Source organism: Schistocerca gregaria, chromosome 4, assembly GCF_023897955.1.
Source record: "Schistocerca gregaria isolate iqSchGreg1 chromosome 4, iqSchGreg1.2, whole genome shotgun sequence".
NCBI classification, from domain to species: Eukaryota; Metazoa; Arthropoda; class Insecta; order Orthoptera; family Acrididae; genus Schistocerca; species Schistocerca gregaria.
The window spans coordinates 258,705,810-258,729,824 of NC_064923.1; the positions used below are offsets into that span (position 1 = coordinate 258,705,810).

The window sequence follows — 24,015 nt, forward strand, 5'->3', positions numbered from 1 at the left end:
ACACTCTATATGTCTAATTCACCAACTCCTCATCCCGCAAGCACCGCAGTATCTTGCTTCAGAGTTTAAACACCTTTCATGCCATCATAATCGAAACACGAGGTCATTCTTATTTGGTATCCTAACTGTGCCCACTCACAAAACAAAAACTTTTGCAAACTCTTTCTCAGTTGCCGCTGTCCGCCTCTGGATCAAACTGCCACTTACCTTGCGCAAAATTCAATCCCCTGCTGTTTTTAAGAAGAAGTTGAAGCATTTCCTACTATCATCGTCATAAGGTTTTCCACAAAATTACTGTACAAGGCCAATCCTCTCCTCTGTCAAACAGCAAAGATAGTGTCTCCTATCTTGCTCCTTTCTCTTCTTCTTCTTCTTCATCCATCTCTATTAACCACACAATCTTCTTTTCCTTTATATTTCCTTATTTATGTTACAGCATGTCTCTATTCTTCTCCTCCCTTCACCATCACTCTCCCTCATACTCCCTGCTGTTAGAACTCCTATCTAAAATCTGTCTCTTATCATCTACGGATATAAACTCTATATGTATGTATTTTTCCAAGTGTGCCTTTGTAATTGTTCATTTCACTTTTTGTACTAGATGTAGTTTAATATGCCTACTAAAGCATATGAATGTAAAATAAATAGAATGCCTGGTTAGATGTAAGAGAGGTGCTTGATGGCCCTAATCTTGCCAGGTTAAATAAATCAGTGCCAGGTTAAATAAATCAATAAATAAATAAAATGTAGTTCTGCAAGGAATTTCTTTATTTGCTTGATCCACAGGGATCCAGTAGTTTTACCCTTGTTGACTACTTTGAAGATCTTATAGGACAATCTTTGGGGGTCCATTCCATACAGGTGGCCATAGAAAGCTTGGTTGTGTCAGAATTCTCAATTAGGTTTGTACCTTTCCCTCTCATCTGGTAGCAGCATCCTTGGTCCCACTGTCTTTTGTAGAAATTCTTTTCTTCTAATGCGAGGATTCTTATTAGGGGATTTTTTGGTTAGGGATAGGCACTCTGCCACTCAAAGGATTGATGGTCTGAGTACTGTGTTATACTGTCTTAGACTGATATTCATCGGTAGGTGTTTAGAGACATAGATTTTTCTGCATGAGTGGTATGCTCTATCTAGTTTGATTTTCCTTTTTTTTGGAAGTAACAGTTTCACTGAGATCCATTCTCAAAGATAGTTTACAGTTTTGCTCTCTTGATATACTTGGTAGTGCTGACCCTCAGCCTTCTATAGATATCTTTAATATTTGTAGTGAATTTGGTCTTTCTGATGTTGATCGATAGATCACTTTTGTTTGCTATTTAATGTAGTGCTTGGAGTTGCATAGAAACTTCTTGCATGTTGTTGGCCAGTACATGTTGTTGGCCAGTACAGTCAGGTCATCAGCAACAGACACACACAAGAGCCTTAGATCATCTGCTTTGATCGCCACCCTTAATCCAGTGTTAGCTGGTAGAGATCTGATCCCTCCCTGACGTTATTTTTTTCCCCTGCAGAACACTGCTAAACAATGTACTTGAAATACCACCACCTTCCTCAGCCCTGTAGTGATCGGGAAACTCTTATGAGAGTTGTCCTCTATACTTTAATTTGAACTTCATGTTGTACAAGCCTGGATCAACCTACTCAGTCTTTCAGTGAGTTCTGTTTCTCTTAGTATTCAAAAGAGAATGGTTCTACCGACAGAATTGTATGCTTTTTGGAAGTTTATGAAGGTAGATGCCCATTGTCAGGCTCGTTTCTTGCTGTATTAGAGGATGGTTTTGAGGTTTTACATTTGTTCAGTACATGATTTCAGTGCTCTCAAACCTGTTGATATTCCTTTTAACTCATTGCCCAGCTGCCTTGTTACATGTCATTCGATGATTTATGTGACTGCAAGCAATGGTATTCCTCTGTAGTTAACTGAACTGTTATGCTTTAATTTTTGTGAATTGGATGTGTAACGGCTGTGGCCCAGTCATCTGGGAGTCTCTCGCTAGCCCATGTCCAGGAGTTCTGTATCAATCTGCCTGTGTTTTCTCCAGCTAATTTCTGCCATTATTCCATCTTATGCAGGGCCCGTATCAATACTTCTTTCCATTACTGTGCATTCAACAGTTTCTCTACTAAGGGTGACAAAAGAAAACTCATTTTTTATATTGCTGTTAAAATTACACTTTCATTTTGGCATGTCAATACAATGACTGTGTGGGTTTAAATTGTTATGTATCCACTATGACATCTTCAGGCCACTTACCACAATGAAAATGGAAATTCTCAGTATCTAAAGCTGGTTTCATACACGCAACTAATGTGGCGTCAGAGCTTGTGGCTTTCTGTAGTGGCCTCATCACAAGTGCTTATTTCCCATCCTAAAATACATTCCATTCCAAAGATATGTGCTCCATATCGCAGTCAGCCAATGATGACAGCAATTTGCACATGACAGGAGAACAGTTAGATCTAATGCCAATGAAAGACACAACAAGAAGGATCAACTTACTGAAAGCTGTTGAAGAGGCAATAGAAGCCATTGGCCTGAATTGGGTCATGTTGGTCTCTGTTGCCACTGATGGCGTAGCAGCTATACAAGGGGCACTCTAGCATTGTTGTGTGAAGAACTAAGAGCACATCAATCAACAAACAATTTGTATGGAATTCATTAGTCTGTACATCAAAAAGAATTTTTGCTAAATTTGCTGTGACTGAGCACAACATGAATCTGGTGATCTGAATAGTAAATTATGTAAACTCCTGTGGGTTATTACATCGGCAGTTTTAACAGTTTTTTATGGAGCTACAGGAACAGTATGGAGACATGATTTACTCCTGCGAAGTATGTTGGTGAAATCAAGTGACATATCTGGTATGATTTTTTTATGCGACCTGCTATTGTCCAATTTATGGAGGAAAATAGAAAGCAGGAACCAACATTAAAAGATCCGGAATGGATTGCAGACCTCACACTTTTAGTTGACTTGACTGCACTCTTGAACACACTCAATAAAACATTGCAAGGTGAGAAGCAGTCTCAGTTAATGGGAAAGATGGATGCATGAATGTCCTTAAAATGAAAATCACAATGTGGAAGGGACAACTTTTGAAAAGGAACACTGCTCATTTCCCTTAGTGCCCTGGTGAGAAAATGCAAATTCTGAACAATGCATTATGGTTTTAGAAGAAATACAGGAACAGTTTCCAGGTCACTGCCAATTTGCATTTTTTTTTCAAAGCATTTTCAAAACCCATTTGCTGTATGAGTTTGCAGACAATATGAAACTAAATAGGTCACAATTATATGTAGCCTCAGTGACGACTGTGTGATAAACTGTTGCAGGTCTGGCAGCATGCCGACAGTTTGTACCAGATATCAACTTTATTGTGTCTTCAACAAACCAAAAGTAGATAAAAAATGATGAAAATTTTGTTCTGTTACTGTTTTTTTTTTTTTTTTGGGGGGGGGGGGGGGCATTTTAACGACAGCACTGTAGGCAGAGAAGTGCTAAATAACAAATCCCTTCTCCCTTTTGCAAATTGCTATGGTATAAGAGTATAGTGTAAAAGGACAGTACGCAAGCCACAGAGTTCACACAGGCCAGTGTTGTTAAGCAATAGCACACTGCATGAATCATACTCTTTGCATAGGTCAGTTCTGTTACACCTAGCTAAGGTGCTTGTAGAACTTAGGTCACAGTACACGTATTTTCCTTATTGGCTGATAATTGTAAGTTGCAAGATATTAGTGTAAACTTGTTGATAGATTTCGTTACCTGCTAGGTTATAGTACACATATATAGTAACAAAAAGAGAAGTGTACGGGTTAAGAAGTTTCTGGTTTTTTAATGTTAGTGCTGGATGGCATGTCATATCATTTGGCTACATGTGAGGTATGAGTTCTATTTAAGGGGTTAGAGGAATATGATGTATGCAATTGAGAATACGAGAGATGCAAATTTTACTGGGAAAATATGAAGCAGAATAACTAGCAGATAGGATGCCTACCTAGACCCTATACCATGCCCATGGTGTGAAATAATAAGACTAAAAGTGAACTGATGTAAAAAAAAATTTACAAGTGAGAACGTATGGATTCAGTAATTGTGAGAAAGGTAGACAACTGCTAGTGAAGTTCAACAAACAATGTACAATGTGATACCATGAGTGGGGGAACAAACACAAAGTGTAAATAAACTATGAGGGTCACCCCAAAAGAAATGCACACTATTTCTGTAAAAATACAGTTTTCATTCTGCATGTGTGAAAGTTTTACAGTGTGTAATACATCCTTCCCGCTTGTTTTCAAACTTAGTTCAACCTGTTCCCGTGAGTGCCGCCATCACAGCATGTCTTCAAGATGTCTGCTACACTTGGCGTTCATCAGAAGCAACATGCTGTCATAGAATTCCTGTGCTGTGAAAATCAGACAGTGGGGAAATATCCATAAGAGGATGAAAAAGGAGTATGGAGATTCTGCTGTCGATCGCAGTACAGTTAGTCGGTGGGCAAGCAGGTTACGTGATGAAAGTAGGCACGGCAATATTGAGGATTGTTCTTGCAGCAGTAGGCCTCGTACTGCACACACTCCAGGCAATGTGCAGAGAGTTAACAAATTGGTGACTGCTGACAGACGCATCACAGAGAACGAATTGTCACGCTATGTTGGGGTAGGGGTAGGAAGTGTAAAACAGAATACTAAAAGTGTTGGCGTTAAAAAAGGTTTATGCCAGGTGGGTTCCCAGGATGTTGACAGTGGCTCACAAAGAAACAAGAAAAACGGTATGCAGCGAACATTTGGGACAGTACAAGAATGGTGGAGATGAATCTCTTTGGGAAACTGAAAGACTCTCTTCGTGGAACAAGGTTTGAAGATGATGACTCCCTTGTGCATGCTGCCAAACAGTGGCTCCAACAGGTGGGTCCAGAATTTTACCGTGCGGGTATACAGGCACTGGTTCAAAAATGGCATAAGGCAGTTGAGCGGGATGGAAATTATGTGGAGAAATGAAAATATTGTTCCTAAAGGATGTATCTACACACTGTAAAACTTTCAGACATGTAGAATAAAAGATAAAATTAAAAAAAAAAAAAAAAAAAAAGGCAGTGTGCATTTCTTTTGGAGTGACCCTCATAATTTTTCTGTAAAATTCAGGACAAATTTTCTTCATTGTGGGGAGGAATGTAAAGGGGAAAAGTTATGGGAAAATCTGCAGCAGGAGTCAGAGTCCAGAACTGTAACAAAGCCATAGCCCCAGACAGCAGGTACTGGTCATTGAACTGCTTGATCAGCTCCTATGTCATCAGACCACAGTGCCAGAACCATGCCACAGCCTGGCATTATGTAATCAACACCACAAAGCTGACCTGCTGCTGATTATGCTCCACATTTCAGCCATTGACAAGCTCCAGATGCTTCAATACAGCCCAGAAACACTGCTGTTACCAGGGAATCAGTAGGGGGAGAGCAATATTTAACCATGGGCAAACCAGCTCATCTTCATTCAACCAGCTGGACAGTGACTCCCAGCCTGTGCCAATCAGAGTTGTTGACGTAATTGTCGACACCAGGTTGTGTTGCGAACAAGGGACCTCTGCCTGCCTGCCTGCCTGCCTGCCTGCCTGCCTGCCTGTCTGTCTGTCTGTCTGTCCAGCCCCAGCCACCAACACTGCATAAGCTGCCTGCCCCAGCTCACCAGTGATCAGTCCACTGGTCAACCATGGCCAACACCATCGCCATGCCACCAGGAATGCTGCAGCCTTCTAGAAAGACAGAAGATACTGCTGGCTGGCCTTGCTCCACACTGCAGCTGTATGAATACTTGTGAAGTGTCTACACCACAATCAATGAGGCAGTGTACCAGGATGGTGCTTGACTGAGTAAACAACTCCCCTGTCAGCACCACTGTCCGTGACTATGCCTGCCGCTCAGTGTGGCATATTACGTGAAGAAGGTAATGACTAGAAAGACTGTATTAGCCACGTGGAATAATTAAAGACTTGTTCATATTCATGGAAGAATCAAGTAGAATGGTGGAATGAACGTCTACTGTTTCACCACAGGTCTTCCATCTCCCAAAACATCTACGGATCTCACCATGCCCACTGGAAGACTTGAACCCCTTCCAACAAGTAAGAACTGCTCATGTTAACTCCAGTTTGCCCACAGCAATCCCTGTCCTGCTAGATTTTAGCACCCAACTAGGCCGATTCTGTATTCACCTGTTACACACTGCTGGAAAAAAAAAATAGTACACCCTTTTAGAGATTTCCAATTCACTCAAGATATACTGTTGCAACAGTGCACACATAGAGAACATGAAATGATTACATTTACAGATTAATAGCACAAACAATCCTGAGGTACCAGGTATTGATAAATGCTGAAACATCCATATTAGTACATGGTGCAGTCTCCACAGGCAACAATGAAGGCGCTGACTCTGGCATCCGGTCAATCATACACATGGTGAATACTGTCCTGGAATATGTTATGCCACACCCGCTCAACCTGTTCATATAGTACTGTAAGAGTTGTTGGTCCTCGAATCATACACGTCACTTCTCGTTCCTTCATATCCCACATGTGCTTGACTGGAGAAAAGTCTGAAGATCATTCTGGCCAGGGAAGTTGCTGCACATCTTACAAAGCACACTGAGTTTCACAGGCAGTGTGTCGGCGAGTATTATCCTGTTGGAACAACACACCTTCCTGGTAAAAGAATGGGTCTAACATTTTGCAGGTACTGAGTGTTTGTTAGTGTCCCAGCCAGAAACACCAAAGAGAGAGTTGAACGAGAGTTGTAGCTCATCGTAACCAAGATCACACGGTTTGTGGTGGTGCCAGTGTGTCTTGGACGAATGCACTCTATGAGAGTGTGCTTACCTGGCCTATGTTGTATGCAAAAATGGTCATCACTTGCATGCAGGCAGAATATGCTTTCATCGCTAGAGATCATGGTAAGCCATTCCAGTCGAGCCATGCAAATAAGTGCTGTGGCATGAGTGGAAGATGGGCTAGAGGTGTGCATGCCATAGTTCCTCTGTTAGTAACCAGTTCACAACAGGTCTCATTTACATGTCTGAACTTACAAGTCCTCTTATCTGTGCTGTGGTAGCTGTATGATCTGCCACTGCTGCCCTTACTGTATCCAGTCCTGATGAGCATCTGTGGAGTGTGGACATCCAGAACCTCTTCTATGGGTATGAGAATGTTCATGTGACCACTGATGCCAGCATCATTGCACAACTGATGTAACATGTCCAACCTGATTGGCAATTGTCTGAAAGGACCATCCTTCCACTTGGAAGGCCACAATTTGACCCCTTTCAAACTCGCTCAGTTGACTGTAGGAAGTGTGGGTCCATATCTGTGGCTTGGCTGCCTGTTGTTTTACACATTCGCACCACACTGAGATTTCTGGATGTGAGTATTGCCAATTAAAGCGTAGACACGGGTGGCACTCTGGTAGCTATGCCACTACATTATCTGTACATCTACTATTGCCCAGGTGGCATATGCCAACATCGGATCAAAATTGACATCATTTTACCAGCTGTGCTACTATTTTTGTTTTTTCCCCTGTTTCACTGTACAATGACTAATCACTAACGGACTTGAAAATGGAAACATCAGCTTAAGGGGGGAAGTTGATGAAATTGACCAAAAATGTCAATTTCTAGAATGAAATTTTCACCCACAGCGGAGTGTGCACTGATATGAAACTTCCTGGCAGAGTAAAACTGTGTGCCGGGCCGATTTTCAATTTATTTTTTACTTGTTAGTACAACTCATGGACAATAAGTTCCCACAGTTTCAATGTTGAAATCGCATCCGAAGTGCCTGAAAATTAATTAAAAGTGTGACACGGCCTCCCTGCCATGCCCATGTTTTGAAGCAGCACTTCAATACCACCTCAGTGAACAACGATTCTGTGTATTACTTTCAAGCAAACGTGTACGGGATACATCTAAAAGGCCGTGACTCATACTCTTTGGTTTTAAAGATCATCTTTGACTCTGTTCCGTATATTATAAACAATAACAAACTAGCTGCATCATTTATGATGAAGCAATTCTTCTTTTGCCTTGTGATACTGACGGAGATTTATACAAGTGTTTGATTCTTTCTTCATTCAGTTATGCCACGATCACAAAGAGTGTATAAAAACTGGATAAATTGTGTTTGAATAAGTTAGTGAATGGAAGATGTGAGAAACAAAGATAAACCAGCAATGAGGCTACGTCCAAAGTAAGAACATCTGCTGAAAATATGAACTCGTCTCCCAGCAGTTCCAAGCAAAAAATTGGTGAGGTGAATGGTGCATACTACAGTGATGAATCTCGGTACACTGGATTTAAATTAATTGACCTTGAATTATTGACTGCAGCAGTGAAATTTTCTCATGTTTTTAAGACGTATGGTAGTGATAACATTCAGATTATAGATTATGGTAAGGGAGTAGGCTTGGCAGGCAATCTGCATATTGTGCGTAAAAAATGTGATGCTGACGGCTCATTCAAAACTTCTAAATGTAAAAACTGGTACTATGAAGATAATATGAGGTTTACCTATGGATCGAGGTGCACTGGAGTTGGGAGAGAAGGGGGAAATTTATTGTGTGGAATAATGAATATTCTAGCACTATATCTGAGATTTACACAAATAGACTGTGAACTGGAAAACATAATTTCTGACGTGTGTGAGGACAGTATGATAGCAGCTACAGTAGAAGCTATTGCAGACAATGACCCGTTAGATGAGAATGATTCTGGTCATGTTAGAACAGATATTGTTGTTTCATGTGATGGTACATTCATGAAAAGAGAGCATACATCTTTGTATGGTGTGCCAAGTGTCATAAGTATTGACACAGGGAAGGTACTAGATGTTCAAGTTATGAGCAAATTCTGCCATAACTGTGCACTTTGTGGAGAATGTGAAGAAGATGTAAAAGGACGTAACTGCAGCAAAACATTTTCTGGTTCCAGTGGTGGAATGGAAGGAGCTGGTATACAAATTATTTTTAAGAGATCTGTCAAGGAATGTGGTGTCAGATATATGAAATATCTTGGGGATGGAGACTCCAGTGCATTCAAGTCTTTGAATGACAGCAAACCTTATGGAGAACTTTCAATTGAGAAACTTGAATGCATAGGTCACATCCAGAAGAGAACGGCTCAAGATTGAGGAAACTTGTCAAGAACGGCTCAAGATTGAGGAAACTTGTCAGTGACGTGAAATCAAAAAGTTGGAAGATGGAAAGAGCTTTGGTGGACACAACAGACTCACAAAGAAGATGATAGACTCTCATCAAGTGTATTATGGCAAGGCTATCAGACAGAACCTATCCTGTGTAAATGACATGTAAAGTGCAGTATGGGCTACATATTTCCACATGTTGTCAACAGATGAACACCCTATTCATAATATGTGCTACATTAGCTGGTGTAAATATCTACAAGCTCAGAGGGATAACAACCCCTACATTCACAAGGAGAGGCTTCCAAATTGTATCCTGGATCTTGTAAAGCCCACTTACAGGTTTCTGGCTGATGCTGCACTTCTCAAAAAGTGTGTTCATGGCAAAACCCAAAACCCAAATGAGTCTCTAAATTCACTCATACGGAAACGATGCCCTAAAAACACATTTGCATCTGCTGCAGTTGTCAGAATTGCAACATGATGCAGTTATTGTATTTAATGATGGGAATGTCAGGAGTGTGAAGGTATTAGAAAGAATGGGCTTCAAGGTAGGAAATTTTACTCATGACATCCCGAGAAAAATAGATTTACAGCACGTTTCTGCAGCTGAAAAGTCAGTTGAAGACCTGATAAAGGGAAGAAGACTGACAACAAGAAACCAGAAGAGAAGCCTTGAAGGGAAAGATGGCCTAGAGTACAAATGTGGTGCCTTCTGAATAAGTGACATAAGAAAAAAAGTTAGGTTGAACTGTAAATTGCGTTTCCTGAAAAGTTTGTTTTTTAAAGTTTATGTACCTTTTCCTCAGATTCTATGAATGCTAGAATTATGAAATTTTGTACACACATTTCTGTAAACCTAACAAATGTTGCCTCAAGAGCAATTTTTTAAATTCTGATTGCAAGCTGAGATATGGGGCAAAGTGCTTGGAATTTTGCATGAACTTAAAATTGTACTTGTGGAATTATAATTAAAAAATTATGAAAATTCTCCTATTTGACCCATTCGAAAAACCTCATGAGAGAAGCTTACACCATATAAAGATATGAAACAGAGAATTTTTTGTAGAAATATCTTGAATACTTTCTGAGAAAAAGGAACATATATTATTTTTTGAAAATAAAACTTCAAATTTCATTTAAAAAAAGATGAATGTATATAATAAAATTATTTTATATGTAAATGTGTTACTTTCGTGTAAAGCATGGTACAAATTGCCTTATCTCCAAAACTGTGGATTTGGTGCATTTTTGACATAGTGTGTGTTTTTCATTACAATTTACTTGTCTATCCAGCACTTGGCAGCCCAGAAATGTTTCTATGACAGTCACCCACTTACACTGCTAACACATTTCCCACCACTTTGACAAAGGAAGTTGTAATGCAGTCAAACATGTTGTTGATCTGATACGAAACAATAGCTCACTAAATTATACAGAAATTTATGCTAACAACCACACACCATAAACGAAACTAAGATGAACTGAAGACAAAATAGTGCCCAACAGATAGCAAGAAATGTACAGAAAGACACATGAGTTATTTGAAGATAGTATTTCATGAACAAATTGGCCTGCCTTGAATAACTGTTGAGGATCAGTGAAGAGATAAATTCATTGGTAGAACATTTATGTTAGTTAATGACAGAAGTGGACACAGTACTGATCCCTGTTGGAACTAACTAGTTCAGTTCCTCCATTTTGAGTTAAGTTCTATACCTATAACTGCCAACGTGATTCTCTGCTTTCTGTTGAGGGTAAGAAGGATGCCATTAGTGCTATAACATTTTAGTTGACCAAGTAGGATTTTGTGGTTCACACCAAGGTTTAACAAGCCACAGAATAAATCTTCAAGATGTATTTTCTTGTTTAGCTATGCCATGCAATCATATGGCTTTGTATGGTACTTAATGGGGAGAATCCTTTACAAAATCCAAACTTAAAGGCTGTTAAAGAGCTCTCTTCTCAGAAAAATGATATAGTATTCTATGACAGGTCTTTTCAGGAAAGCTACTGGAAAGACAGAGGAATGAAGTGGGTTTAATTAGAGATGGTTTGCCTACCTCCAGTTTTAAAGGCAGACATTTAATTCTATCAGGAAGTGTGCCCTGCGTCATTGACACATTAATGGTATTGCTATCATGTCAGTAAAAAATGGTTTAAATGGCTCTGAGCACTATGGGACTTAACTTCTGAGGTCATCAGTCACCTAGAACTTAGAACTACTTAAACCTAACTAACCTAAGGACCTCACACACATCCATGCCCACGGCAGGATTCAAACCTAGGACAGTAGCTGTCGCGCGGTTCCAGACTTTAGTGCCTAGAACCGCTCGGCCACCCCGGCCAGCTATCATGTCAGAAAAAATTTTAATATTCAGTTACAAAAACTTCTATAGCCACAATAATTACTGCTTTTTAGGGGTGTAGTGAATTTGCAGACGTGAGCACTAGACTGAGTGGCCACTGATTTCAGTGTAATGTCTTTCCTGCTAACTCCATTTATTTGCTATACTTCTTTGTTCTTGTAATTGTTTATATATTTAGTATTTGCTTTCTTTGTACCCAGTGCATGTGTTGACTTTTTTTTTCAGTTACAGACTGAAGATTTTTTACAATACTGATGGTATTGGAGGTTCAACTTCTGATTACAGTTTGTCTCTGAATTATGTAAAGTCTTCCTTTTCTAGCATAAGATACTTAGATACTTTAATCCCAAAAGTTATCAATCTCTTTTGCTTTTATTTAATCTTCCCTCATTTGTTTTAGGGTGAAACTTTGTCAACAGTGTTTCAGGAATAAATAGTTTCTCTCTAACAGTATGATTGAGTCATTGCTTATGATTCTGTGATACAATATACTTCTCTTTAGCATTCATTCACTTTTTTTTTTTTTTCATCACGAAAGATAACCTACAGGGGTATGGAACCAGTCAAGTTATAAATTAACAGACTGAAGTAACCACTCAAGGCTACTTCTGTAAGGTATACCAACAACAAATTAAGACTAGTGCAAATCTACTCTCATGGATGATGACTAATTACTTCTAAATTACTTTATATTTCTTACATCGAAAATATTTAACAGTATTATGGAAAGGCAAGATCGCTACTTGCTGTAAAGATGACATGTTCAGTTGCAGGCAGGCACAATGTAAAGACAGTCACACATTGAGCTTTTGGTCAAAGCCTTCTTCAGAAAGGAAACAGACACATTCACACATGACCGTTCAGAGTGCAACATCATTGAACGGAATCAGAAATTTGGAATGAGGCGAGGAAGGGGAGAGAAATAACAGGGTACAAACAGGAGGAGAGAAATGAGCACTACCTGAGGGACAAGGCTGCCAGGCACAGTATTGGGTGGCTCTGGGGGCAGGATGGGGTGGGGTAAGCAGAAAAGGAGAGGAACATGGAAGGGATGACTGTGGGGGAGGGAGGGTGTGGGGAGAGTACGTATGGAGAGCAGCAGGGGAGGGGAAAAGACCAGTGGGTGTGTTGACACAGAGCAGTGCACAATGAGGGTGAGGGGACGTAACTGGGAGGTGATAGTGCAGTGGGCAAAAACTGCTGGGTGAGGGAGCAGAGGCTGGGATAATTTCAAGAGTGGAGAATGTGTTCTAAGTATCTGCACAGTTCAGAAAAGCTGGTGGTGGAGGGGAGGTCCAGAACAGTTGGTTTCAAAAGTCACTGCAAATTCCTCTTACAAAACTCAGATGCTGTATTATAGTATACTGGTACTGTGGTTGTCAATTGCACAATTTATCCAAAATTCATTCTCATTCTTAACCATAAACTGCATTAATGAGTATATGTGTCTGCATGTGAGGGTGAGAATCCCAAGGTCCCTGAAGAGGCTTCTTCAAAACGTTCAGTTATCCGCTCTACACAATGTCTTTACTGTGTACTTTTGTAGAATAAATATGTTTTTGAGCTTAGCTGCATTACTCCAGAAGATTATACCATAGAGCAATATTGAGAAAAGTATTTAAGAATCTCATCTGCAGGGCAGTACTACAAGTTAGATTTTTAATTGCAAATTAGGTAGAACTCAGTTTTTGGTTGTGTTATTCACATGCAGTACCATATAATCCATCTGAATGACAGGGGACTTTGTACAAACAGCCTCAGTGATTGCTGTGCACTTCTGATGTCTGTAAGTCACTTTTATTTGTTTCAAATTGTAGAATACAAGTCTTTGTACACTATTTGCTGTGAACTAGTTTTAAATCTGTCCATTACTTTACTGGTAGTGTCTGGTGTGAATGTGTTTGGAATCTTTTTTAGCAAGCAGCACAGTTTCTGAAGAGTCCTTCACTATTTCAGTTATATCATGTATTTATGTCAAAACCATGAGTGTATCACCATATTTAACATTTCCACTTTTATAAATTTAGCCTTATTACTTTTGTATCATTCGTTTATGCAACCCTTTCCCTTCTGTTGTCAAGATAAGACTTCAGCTATGCAAAGGATACTTTTGATGCCACACTATTTTCATTACACTAGTAGACTTTTAAGATCCACATTGTTGAAGGCACTGGCAACATCGCATAAAATGTCAGTACAGTAATTTTACTTGTTCAGTTTTACCAGAGCTGAGTTTATGCGTTTATATATATTAGTTTCCTCAGCACAGTATCTCTGAGAAACATTAACTGAGTTGTTGTTGAATGTTACTCTCAGAAAAGTGGTTCACAACTCTGTTGCAGGCTATATTCACGAAAATGTATGAGAACATGAGAAGAATACAGATGGATCTATAATAAGTGGTCACTTTGCTTATCTCTACATTTAAAATGTGGGTGTTACTATAGCATCCTTCAGTCTTTCGGGAAATACACCTTGACTCATTGACTAGTTACAGACTTAACTCAAGTGTGACTCTATCAAGTTAGCATGAAAATTAAGACCCTTGGCTGAAATACTGTAATAGCCAGATGAGTTACTTCTTTTTAGAGAGTTAATGATTTTTGTGATCTCTCATGCAGATAATTTGGCAAAAGGCATGTCTGGGGATGTTATACGCAGTACCTTTCTAAGTAAGTCTAATAGATCTGCATTGTACCTTTCTAAGTAAGTCTAATAGATCTGCTTTTTAAGTTTGATTCTCTGTCCCGGTGTTTTCAGTTTTCAGACACTGCTACAGAAAATTCAGTGAATTTAGTAACATTTACATAGAGATGTGCTTCCATCATAGAAAGTTTCAAAATACATTCCATAAATAGAGATCAGAGGCGCTGCAACTTATTAGTGCCATCCTACGTTAGGAGGTGATTTAAATCATTTTTGTGTGTGTGTGTGTGTGTGTGTGTGTGTGTGTGTGTGTGTGTGTGTGTGTGTGCGCGTGTGTGTGTGAGTGGTATCTCAGTTATCAAGTAATGTTGTACAAGAGACTAAGTAAGTTGAAACACAATTCCCCACAAGTGTCATCACAATCCTCACATTACAAAACACAACATACAGAACCATAATTTACTTTTTAAGATTATAACCAATACACATAATCAAGTGTATTCACATTGAGAGCTTCTTTAACATCTCATTGCAAATATCATAAAATCCAAAGATTGTGTTTCAATATCACTAGGAACAGATTATATTTGTATTATTATGTATCTTGTTCCATAAAAACACGGGAAAACTGCCGTAAGTCAGTAACATCTTGCCACGATATTTCGGCACAAAGTCAAATACGCGCTGAGCTCTGCTATTTAAAGCCAAAGGGGGCTGCACTGCGTATATACTGTTTATGGAACAATCAGTACACCGGGAAAATTTCAAACATCACATCAAGCAACTCTACTGGGAGGAAGTGATGGAATGTATTCGAAGATTTGACAAATTGCGTGAAAGAAGAGTGAGGCTGCTGAGCTCGTTGACATTTTTAGTAAGTTGTAGAGATAACAGCATTATTCCTACATTTGCCAGAATTGTGCATTTTTTAAATATTGCTGCTGCTACCAACATCAAACGTAAAGCAAGCATGGCATTGGTCAGAGAATGGATTTGTTTCAGTTGGCTGTGAATTAGATGTCGTGTCAAAGGATATGTTTTATATACATCTGGAATTGGCAATAAGATTATTTTCTTTGTCATGGGATTGGGTTGATGGTGTGACATGGGCTAAAGCAAATTGGAGTCATGACAAGGCTGTGACGAGGCAAACATCCAAGATTAATAGACTTTCTACACAGATGCAACAGGAAGCTGCTCGACGATCTGTTGTTAATTTGACAGAGAAAGATTTTGATGATGCGACTATTTCTGTGTTAGAAAAAGGTCTGAATTTTGCCCCCACACCTGTTTCACCACAATTTGTAGACTTGTCAGTGCCACTGAAGAAGCTGCACGCTGTATTTATACAGATAAAGCCGAGGAAGACCGACTTGAGTCTTGTCGTGTGCTGACTAGAGGTGCACCTATGAAGAGTAATAGCTCACCTATGGAAAGGAGAGCTCTCCGTAATTTAAGAGCAGATGTGGATACAGTTGTCTTAAAATCGGACAAAGGAAATTCTATGGTTCTTATGACAAAGGATGATTACGTCAATAAGATTAATGTTGTATTATGTGATTCCAACTATCACAAAATTGATAAGGACCCCACGAGCCGAGTTACGCAAAAAACAGCAGAACTCTTGTCAAATAGTTCTCTATAGAAGGAGGTCATCAAGAGATTGAAACCAAATAGTGCGGTTCCTCTCAGTCTATATGGACTGCCTAAGATCCATAAGGAAAATGTACTATTACGTCCGATCATGAGCAACATTGGGGCAGCCACCTACGACCTAGCAAAATTTCTGGCATCACTGCTTAAACCAGTTATAGGCAAATGCCCTCATCACATAAAACACTCTAGTGATTTTATCAGCCGTATTCAGTCTTTACAGCTGCAAAGTAATGATTTGCTGGTCAGCCTGGACATGGTTTCTCTCTTTACCAAGGTGCCTCTTGTAGATTCATTACACTTGATCAGTAATATGTTTGATGCAGATATTACAACGTTGTTTGAGCATACTCTCTCTTCTACATATTTTCCATTCAACAATGAATTTTATGAACAGTCTGACGGTGTCACCATGGGGAGTCCTTTGTCTCCCCTGGTGGCAAATCTTTTTATGGAAGATTTTGAAGAGAGAGCTCTCAACTCTGCCACTTTTAAAACAACAGTGTTTTGGCATTACGTGGATGACACCTTTATAGTATGGCCTCATGGCGTGGACCGTCTCCAGGAATTTTTACATCATATGAATTCCATACATGAAAATATTAAGTTCACTATGGAAACTGAAAAAGATGGTTGTTTGCCATTTTTAGATGTTCTGGTACGGCACGAGAATGATGCCACACTTGGTCATTCGGTGTGTAGGAAACCGACCCATACAGATTTGTATCTGCAAGCTACCAGTTGCCACCATCCGGCACAAACAATGGGTGTCCTTAAAACTTTAATCCACCGTGCCCATACTATTTCTGACAACGACAGTCTTCAAGCGGAACTGAAACACCTGCAAAAAGTATTCCTGATGAATGGCTTTTCAACTAAGCAAGTGAACAGAGCTATGCAGTCCTACAATCGACGCAACAAGTAAGAAGAAGATGTCTTCAGGTCAACGGCTTATCTACCTTTTATTGGGAACATCTTGTCACAGATAGGTAGAATATTGAGGAAGCATCAAGTTGGATTCATCTTTCGCCGCCTCCTAAAATATCATCACTGGTGGGATCCGTTAAGGATGACCTGGGCCTACGTAAATCAGGTGTCTACAAGATTCCGTGTGATTGCGGCAAGTCATATAAAGGGCAGACAACAAGAACGGTGCAGGAACGTATTGTGGAACACCAGCGGCATATTTGCCTTCTCCAACCCACCAAGTCCGCAATTGCTGAACATTGCATTTCTAATGGCCACTCTATGAATTACAATGATACAAAAATTGTGGCTCAAACATCAAATTTCTGGAGTTCAACTATAAATGAATCCGTAGAAATAAAATTGTCAGACAGCGAGACTCTTATCAATTGAGATAGAGGTTATCAGTTATATTCCGCTTGGAATCCCGTTGTAGAGAAACTTCGTAGTCAACGTAGTTATCGGTATAAAGATGAAGATCGATATGATATCGAAATGCTAAGTTTTCACCATGGAGGGCGCCAGGCGCATCGCATGGAGTTGTGAACTCGACAGTACTTCTACAGCTGTACTCACCTAAAGATGGCCAAAAGACTTTGTGCCGAAATATCGTGGCAAGACTTACGGCAGTTCTCCCGTGTTTTTATGGAACAATCAGTACGCTGGGAAAATTTCAAACATCACATTATGTATCTTACTTTCCCATCAATAAAAGAATTGTATTTATTGACCATTACTGATGTATGCTGTTATTTCAATTTTCTTTCTTAATAAACACAAATAAAGATCTTACAGCCACAGCATATTCTTATAGATTGTTATACTTTTCACAAGTGTTGGAAAGTACTTCTAGAGTCAAGGCTTCACTTGATAATGTAAATGGGCCATATTTTGAAAGACGATATTTCCACCTGAAAAGAAATGGTTGCTCATTTCAAAGTGGAGATTTGTTTTTAAGAATGATTGACAAATGCCACTTACTGCACCAATTGTCAATCCTCTCCAGCTCTTCCTGCATTTCACTACAGTAGTCTGGCATTGCTTCTTCTTTCTTCTTCCTTGGCTCTGCAGCCCGTGATGAGCCTTGGCCTCTTCTACAAATTCCTTCCATTTCTCTCAGTCCTTTGCCAATACTCACCAATTTCTATATCCCATCTTCCTAAGATCTTCGATTACTCCATCTTCACATCTGGCTCTTGGTCGACCACATCCTCTCTACCCTCCTTTTTCCTTGTAATATTCTTTTTGGTACTTCTGTATCATTAATGCGAATCACATGTCCCACCCACCTCAGTCTGGATGATTTCACTATCTATCTGATGGGTTGGTCTTTGTATATGATATACAGCTCATGGTTGTATCTCCTCCTCCATCTTCCTTCTTTTACAGATTAGGCCAATAATTCATCTAAGTACCTTTCTTCCAAGTGCATCCAGTGTTTCAATATCTTTAGTTGTTAATGTCCTGGCTTCAGAGGCATATGTAAGCAGTGACCGTATAAGTGATTTATAGACAGTTAATTTAGTGGTACGAGTCAGGAGCCTTGAAGATAGAAATTTGTTAGGGCAAAATAGGCTCTATAGGCCAGTATTAATCTCTGCTTAATTTCGTAGGAGGTATCTTTTAGATGCGTAACTGTCAAGCCCAGGTACTTGAAATGTTCAACTCTCTCAAACGTATAATTGCCCATTGTTATTGCATTTGGCATATTTTCTCTATGTGCTTTTCCAGCTGCCATATATTTTGTTTTTTGTTCATTAATAATTAACCCCATCTTCCTACTAGCCTGTTCGAGAGCTGTAAATGGCTCTTTCATTGCTTTTTGGGTTCTTGCTATTATATCTACGTCATCTGCGTAGGCAAATATCTGCACTGATTTATAGAAGATCGTTCCCCTATTCAGATGGTCTGCGTTTCTCATCACCTTCTCCAGGGTAGCATTAAAGAGAAGACATGCCAATGCATCCCCTTGTCACACTCCGTTTTTAATACTCAATGTATTGGACATCATTCCTCCTATTCTTGCACTACCTTGTGTTTCACTCATTGTCATTCTCACCAACCTTACCAACTTTCTCGAGATTCCCAGTTCATCTAGAGCTTGATATAACTGCTCTCTATTTATGCTATCATAAGCTGCTTCGAAATCTATAAAGAGGTGATGCATGCCAACCCTATATTCGTTTGTTTTTCCAAGATTTATCTTAAGGTGAATATCTGATCTATACTTGACTTCCCGGGAAGGAATCCACATTGGTACTGCCCCGTCTCCCTCTGTATGATTGGGAGTATTCTGTCAAATAGTATTTTAGACAATATTTTGATTCCCAAATTAAGTAGTGTGATCCCTCTGTAATTGTCACACTCCATCTTATCTCCTTTCTTATATATGGGACATATGATACCCTCTTTCATTGTTGGGGCATTTTCTCCTCTTCCTATATTCTGGTGACCATTTCCAGAAGGCTTCGTTCCAGGTCTCTGCCTCCTTGCTTAAACAGCTCTGTTGGAATACCATCTGTCCCTGCCGCCTTGTTGTTTTTCAATTTCTTCATGGTAGTTTTCACTTCTTCTATATTTGGTGGATTAGTGTTGTTGTCTGGGTTCTCTTCCCCATTCATTTCTGTTGGATTCCATTGTATAGTTATTCTAGGGTTGAGGAGACTATCAAAATACCTGTGCCATCTTTCGAATATCCCCTTCTCTTCAATTATTATATTCCCTGTCTCATCTTTTATTAAGCTTGTTTTATTACCAAAGGCTTCCGTGCCGCATTCACCTCTCTATAGAATTTTCTTATTTCATTTTTTCTTCTCGTGAGCTCCATTTCTTTGACACTTGCTTTCACCCATTCCCTCTTTTTTCTTCGGTGAGTCCTCTTTTGAATCTTCCGTTTTTCTTTGTATTCTTCTACTATCCTCCTCGTACAGTGTGATTGCAGTGTCCTATATGTTTTGTTCTTTTCTTCAGTTACTATTTCACAAAAAGTATCAAACCATGATTGTCTTACTTCTCTTGTCCCAATTCAAAGTATCTCTCTTGCTGATGTTTCCACCGTCTTTTTTATTGCTTCCCACTGATCTTCGATATTATTATATTCTCCAGCATTTTCCAGAATCTGAGTTATCTTCTCCTGATACTGTTCTCTAACTTCCACTGATTCTAAAGTTGTTATATCACATTTCTGTGCCCTGGGTGGGACTCCTTTCACTGTGTTCGATATCCTTGCCCTCACCCGTACCCATACCAGATCAACCATGTGTTGATAGATTTGAGACACAAATTGGACCTATTGGACGTGCTGAGTCTCAGTGGCCCAAACATTTTCTGGCATCGCAACCTCCCAATAGACAACAGCATCATCAATGATCAGTCTCATGAAGCTTCCATTGTTCCAGTTATGAGATATTTCATTCTTTTGCATTTATACATAATTTACATATTTCATTGCAGAGAATTGAAAATTTGCCATTCCTGCAGTAAGAGCAAATGTGCTGAATCAAGTACTATATACCAACTGATCAAAATCCTGAGAAGTCCGTTACATGGTCTCAGTTTTTCGACAATTACATCAAGAAGGTATGTGTCACAACTGTGTTCCCACTGCAAAAGGAACTCATAAGTTAGAGCATTTTGTATTGACACAAAAATCTGTCCATATTATAAAATTGGAAAAGAACTTTACTATGTCAATGTTGAACAAAATTTCGAATCATCTACTATGGAAGTAAAAGTGGAAAACAGAAATAAAAGTAGCTATACTAAAGAATGCAGCAGACTTTAGTTTATTGGAATGATACTGCAAGAGTGCAGTCACTCTACAAAGGAGACTTAACAAAACACATGTGTACCTCATCTTAGAATATTGGGACAACTTGTACCATATGTGACTAATGGGGCTAATTGAATATGTACAAATAATAGCTGCAACAGTAATCACAGGTATGTTTGACTCACAGGAGAGCGCCATGAAAATGCTGAGAAACTCGAATTGGTGGACACCTTAAGAGAGATGCCAATTATCCTCCAAAAGCCTACTTACGAAGTTTCAAGATCCAGTATTGAGTGAAGAATCATGAAAGATACTTCAGCCACTTACATTTAACTCCTGTAGTGACCACAAAGACAAAATTTGACTAATTATAGTTCATAACGAGGCATTTGACCACTGTTAAGTGACTGGAACGTGAACAGACCCCAACATGTGGTACAGTACTAAGTACTTTCTGCCATCCACTTCACAATGGTTTGCAGTGTATGAATGTATGTAGGTGTAGAATAATCATCAAAACTTGTAGCTAAATTCTGGGGTTTACATCTGGATGAAAACAGACTGGAAGGCATATATCCTACATTTCACAAATAAGCTGAACTCAAGAGTGCTTTGTTTTTTCTTTCTTCTCCAATGTGTACGGATAGAATGTGCCAGAGCTGCATATTTCTTTGCACTTCACCAACTGGGACACAGTAAAACAAATATGAAAGCACTTATCAAAATGGTCTGTGATAATGTCTAGAAAATGGGCCAAATTAAATCTCCTCCAATAATTATTTGCTCAACTAAACACACTTCTTTTGTCTTTTTCTGTATTCGAAAAGATGTAATCAGCAAAAAAATAAATAAATAAATGATTGTAAGTTGAGAATTAATTCCAATTTCCAGGACATGAACAACAACCACATAATAATAGTAAATAATCATGCAATTTTTTTTTTTTCCTGCTCATATCTACATCCATACCCTGCAAATCACTGTGGACTACATGGCAGACGGTACTTCACTTTGTACCAGCTAGTGGGGTTTGCCATTATTACACGTATCCATCGCGGAACGTATGACTGCTTGAACGGCTCTGTAGTTAGTAAGGAGGGTAGGGTAGAATGCTAGGGCAGTGGTCTAGTCTGAATATTAGATGAAGTTGAAAAGAGATGATTTAGTCACATTCAGCTGCGGGACGGTGAATATTTGAAAATAGCCTGCATTGGGTGGGCTTTCACATTGTTGAGGGTTACACATGGAGGATGTTGGATAAAAAGGATACAATGATGTAGATGGACGTAACTGAGAGTCAGGTTATCCGCACTTCTTGCAATGTCAACTTTGTATAAGAAGTGAGAGTCATGTTTCGTCAACGATACACTTTTCGTAGAGTTGCAGAAACAGAGAGTTTGATATTTCGTAAGTCATTCTTCGTTTCGTAATTCGATAGCTATTAAATTTTGCTGCGTTAACAGTTATCTAGTTACCAAATAAGCAAATCTGGAATGTGATATCTTACTACACAATTACGGACGAAATCAACTCACAAGAGTTTCAACCAGCCGCCAAATTCTAGCAACATATTTACAAACACGTAGTGTTGAAACATAGGACGATCATGACACGTAGTGTCATTCAAAACCGCTGAGTGCTCTGTAGTCGATTTTGAGTTGTGGATGATGTGAGATCAGCTGTAGTTGAAAATAGTAGACGACACTAAATTTTTTGAGATGCGGTCGCTTGGAATAACACTTATTAGCCTTGGATTAACAAGTATAGTAATTGGAAATGCATATTACCAAAAGAAACAGTTTTATCCGTCTATTGTGTACATCACAAAATCAAATCCGAGTATGGCGGTAGGTGCCAAGTCATTATAATAATATTTATATCGCCAAAATTATTGTTTCTCTAATAGTTAACAACTTAGAAAGCACAGAAAACGATATTTCATGTTTGCAGTTAGGCGTACACCATCATGGTTAACGATGATGCCTCTGAAATTTTTTATGTGCGGTGTTTGTGTGACGCGATGTTTGTTTACAAGTTCGCAGACGTAATTTATACATGCTGTGAAAGGTAATGTGGTTTTTCAACCTGAGCGCCCCGAATACGTGAGCATTGCGCAAAGCTAGAGTTGCGTTTTGAGGATTGTTGTCGTTCAGCAACAAGTATGTCCAACGACAGCTAACGTTATATTACACCAACATTTGTTTGTCATAGTACGGAGTACGTCAGATACCAGTAACGTGTATCACATAAAGTATTAACTGCTTAATAATTTTAAAGAAACAATATAACTGTTCACAAGTTGAACACACACATGCTTACAAGGAGAAAATATCTGTATTTATGGACGGAGGCGATTTGAAATGCTAGGGCCAGGGATAAGAATATGCAGATCAGCTATTTAATTATCACCATTGACAGTATAACACAGCATCAGCAAAAATTTGACACATTCTCGCCAGTAAATGCTCCTCATAGAAGTTCCAGTTCACACAAATCTTGTGAAACTTTCAGGAATTTAATTGCGTACTCCATTTACAGCTTGCATATTGTGACTGTAGAAGAAAGCTCACCTAGTATTTTCGATCAGTCTATAAGCTTCATAACTGATGAGAATGAATTTGTAATAAATACAAAAAAATGTATTATGATTAATAGATCATTGCTGTGAAACAGTGACAACTGAACATATAGGCTCTAATTTATTTACAAACTAACATTACATTACTATAGAACCAGCAGTCTGCCCAGGTGGTCCTGTGGAAAAGTGTGTGCCTGGAAAGGAACAAAACCCAGTCATACCACTGAATATTTCCCTGCCTTTATAGTAGTGTACACCTGTCAGTGATAGGGATAGTCTCCAGGAATGATAAGTGGTTCAGGTTCCACATCAAACTGTAGATCCCCTATCCACAGTAGTATTTCTTGTGATGCTTAGGGAGACACAAGTCGACTATGTCCCAACCATTTGAAAGACAGGTCACTCACTTATCATACACAAAAAAATTAAATTATACATTACAGGTTCTATAGGTGAGTTAATTTTATGTTGAGCAAGTCTTTCAATGTTGTTAATTTGAATACAAAACAAGTTAGTAGTGCTCTATTTACAAAACACCATGTAATAAAAAGAAAGAAAGATAATACTATAAATTACATTAATATGAGGCAACAATGAAGGCATTAACATTGCATTTATAAAAGTAATGTCCAAAGAATCCTATGTGTGATTGTCATTTCCGTGTTCTGTGAATGTATGTCAGTCATGCAATGAAAACAGCTTCTCTGAGTCCTATGAGTGTTATTTGATGACTCGGCTGCCTTGTCTCCATATATTTTATGAGCTGTCTGTTTTCATGTTTTCCAGCAAGGTTCAGTATCAAAAATATAGTAATAACTCAGCAATATTTGAGTAT

General features: G+C 39.0%; 1 protein-coding gene across 3 annotated transcripts in view; it reads left to right on the forward strand.

Annotated features, from left to right (window-relative positions):
• Positions 1–22,004: 22,004 nt before the first annotated feature.
• Positions 22,005–24,015, forward strand: part of LOC126268094 (E3 ubiquitin-protein ligase synoviolin B) — a 79,798-nt gene continuing 77,787 nt past the window's right edge. Inside the window, exon 1 of one of the 3 annotated variants that reach the window (XR_007549088.1) lies at positions 22,005–22,449. Coding sequence is in view for 1 of the 3 variants with exons in the window: in XM_049973603.1 (XP_049829560.1) it covers positions 22,321–22,449 (129 nt within the window). In the remaining 2 variants the exon portion in view is untranslated. The remainder of the gene's footprint in view (positions 22,450–24,015) is intronic. The other 2 variants (XR_007549087.1, XM_049973603.1) reach the window with 2 other exon arrangements.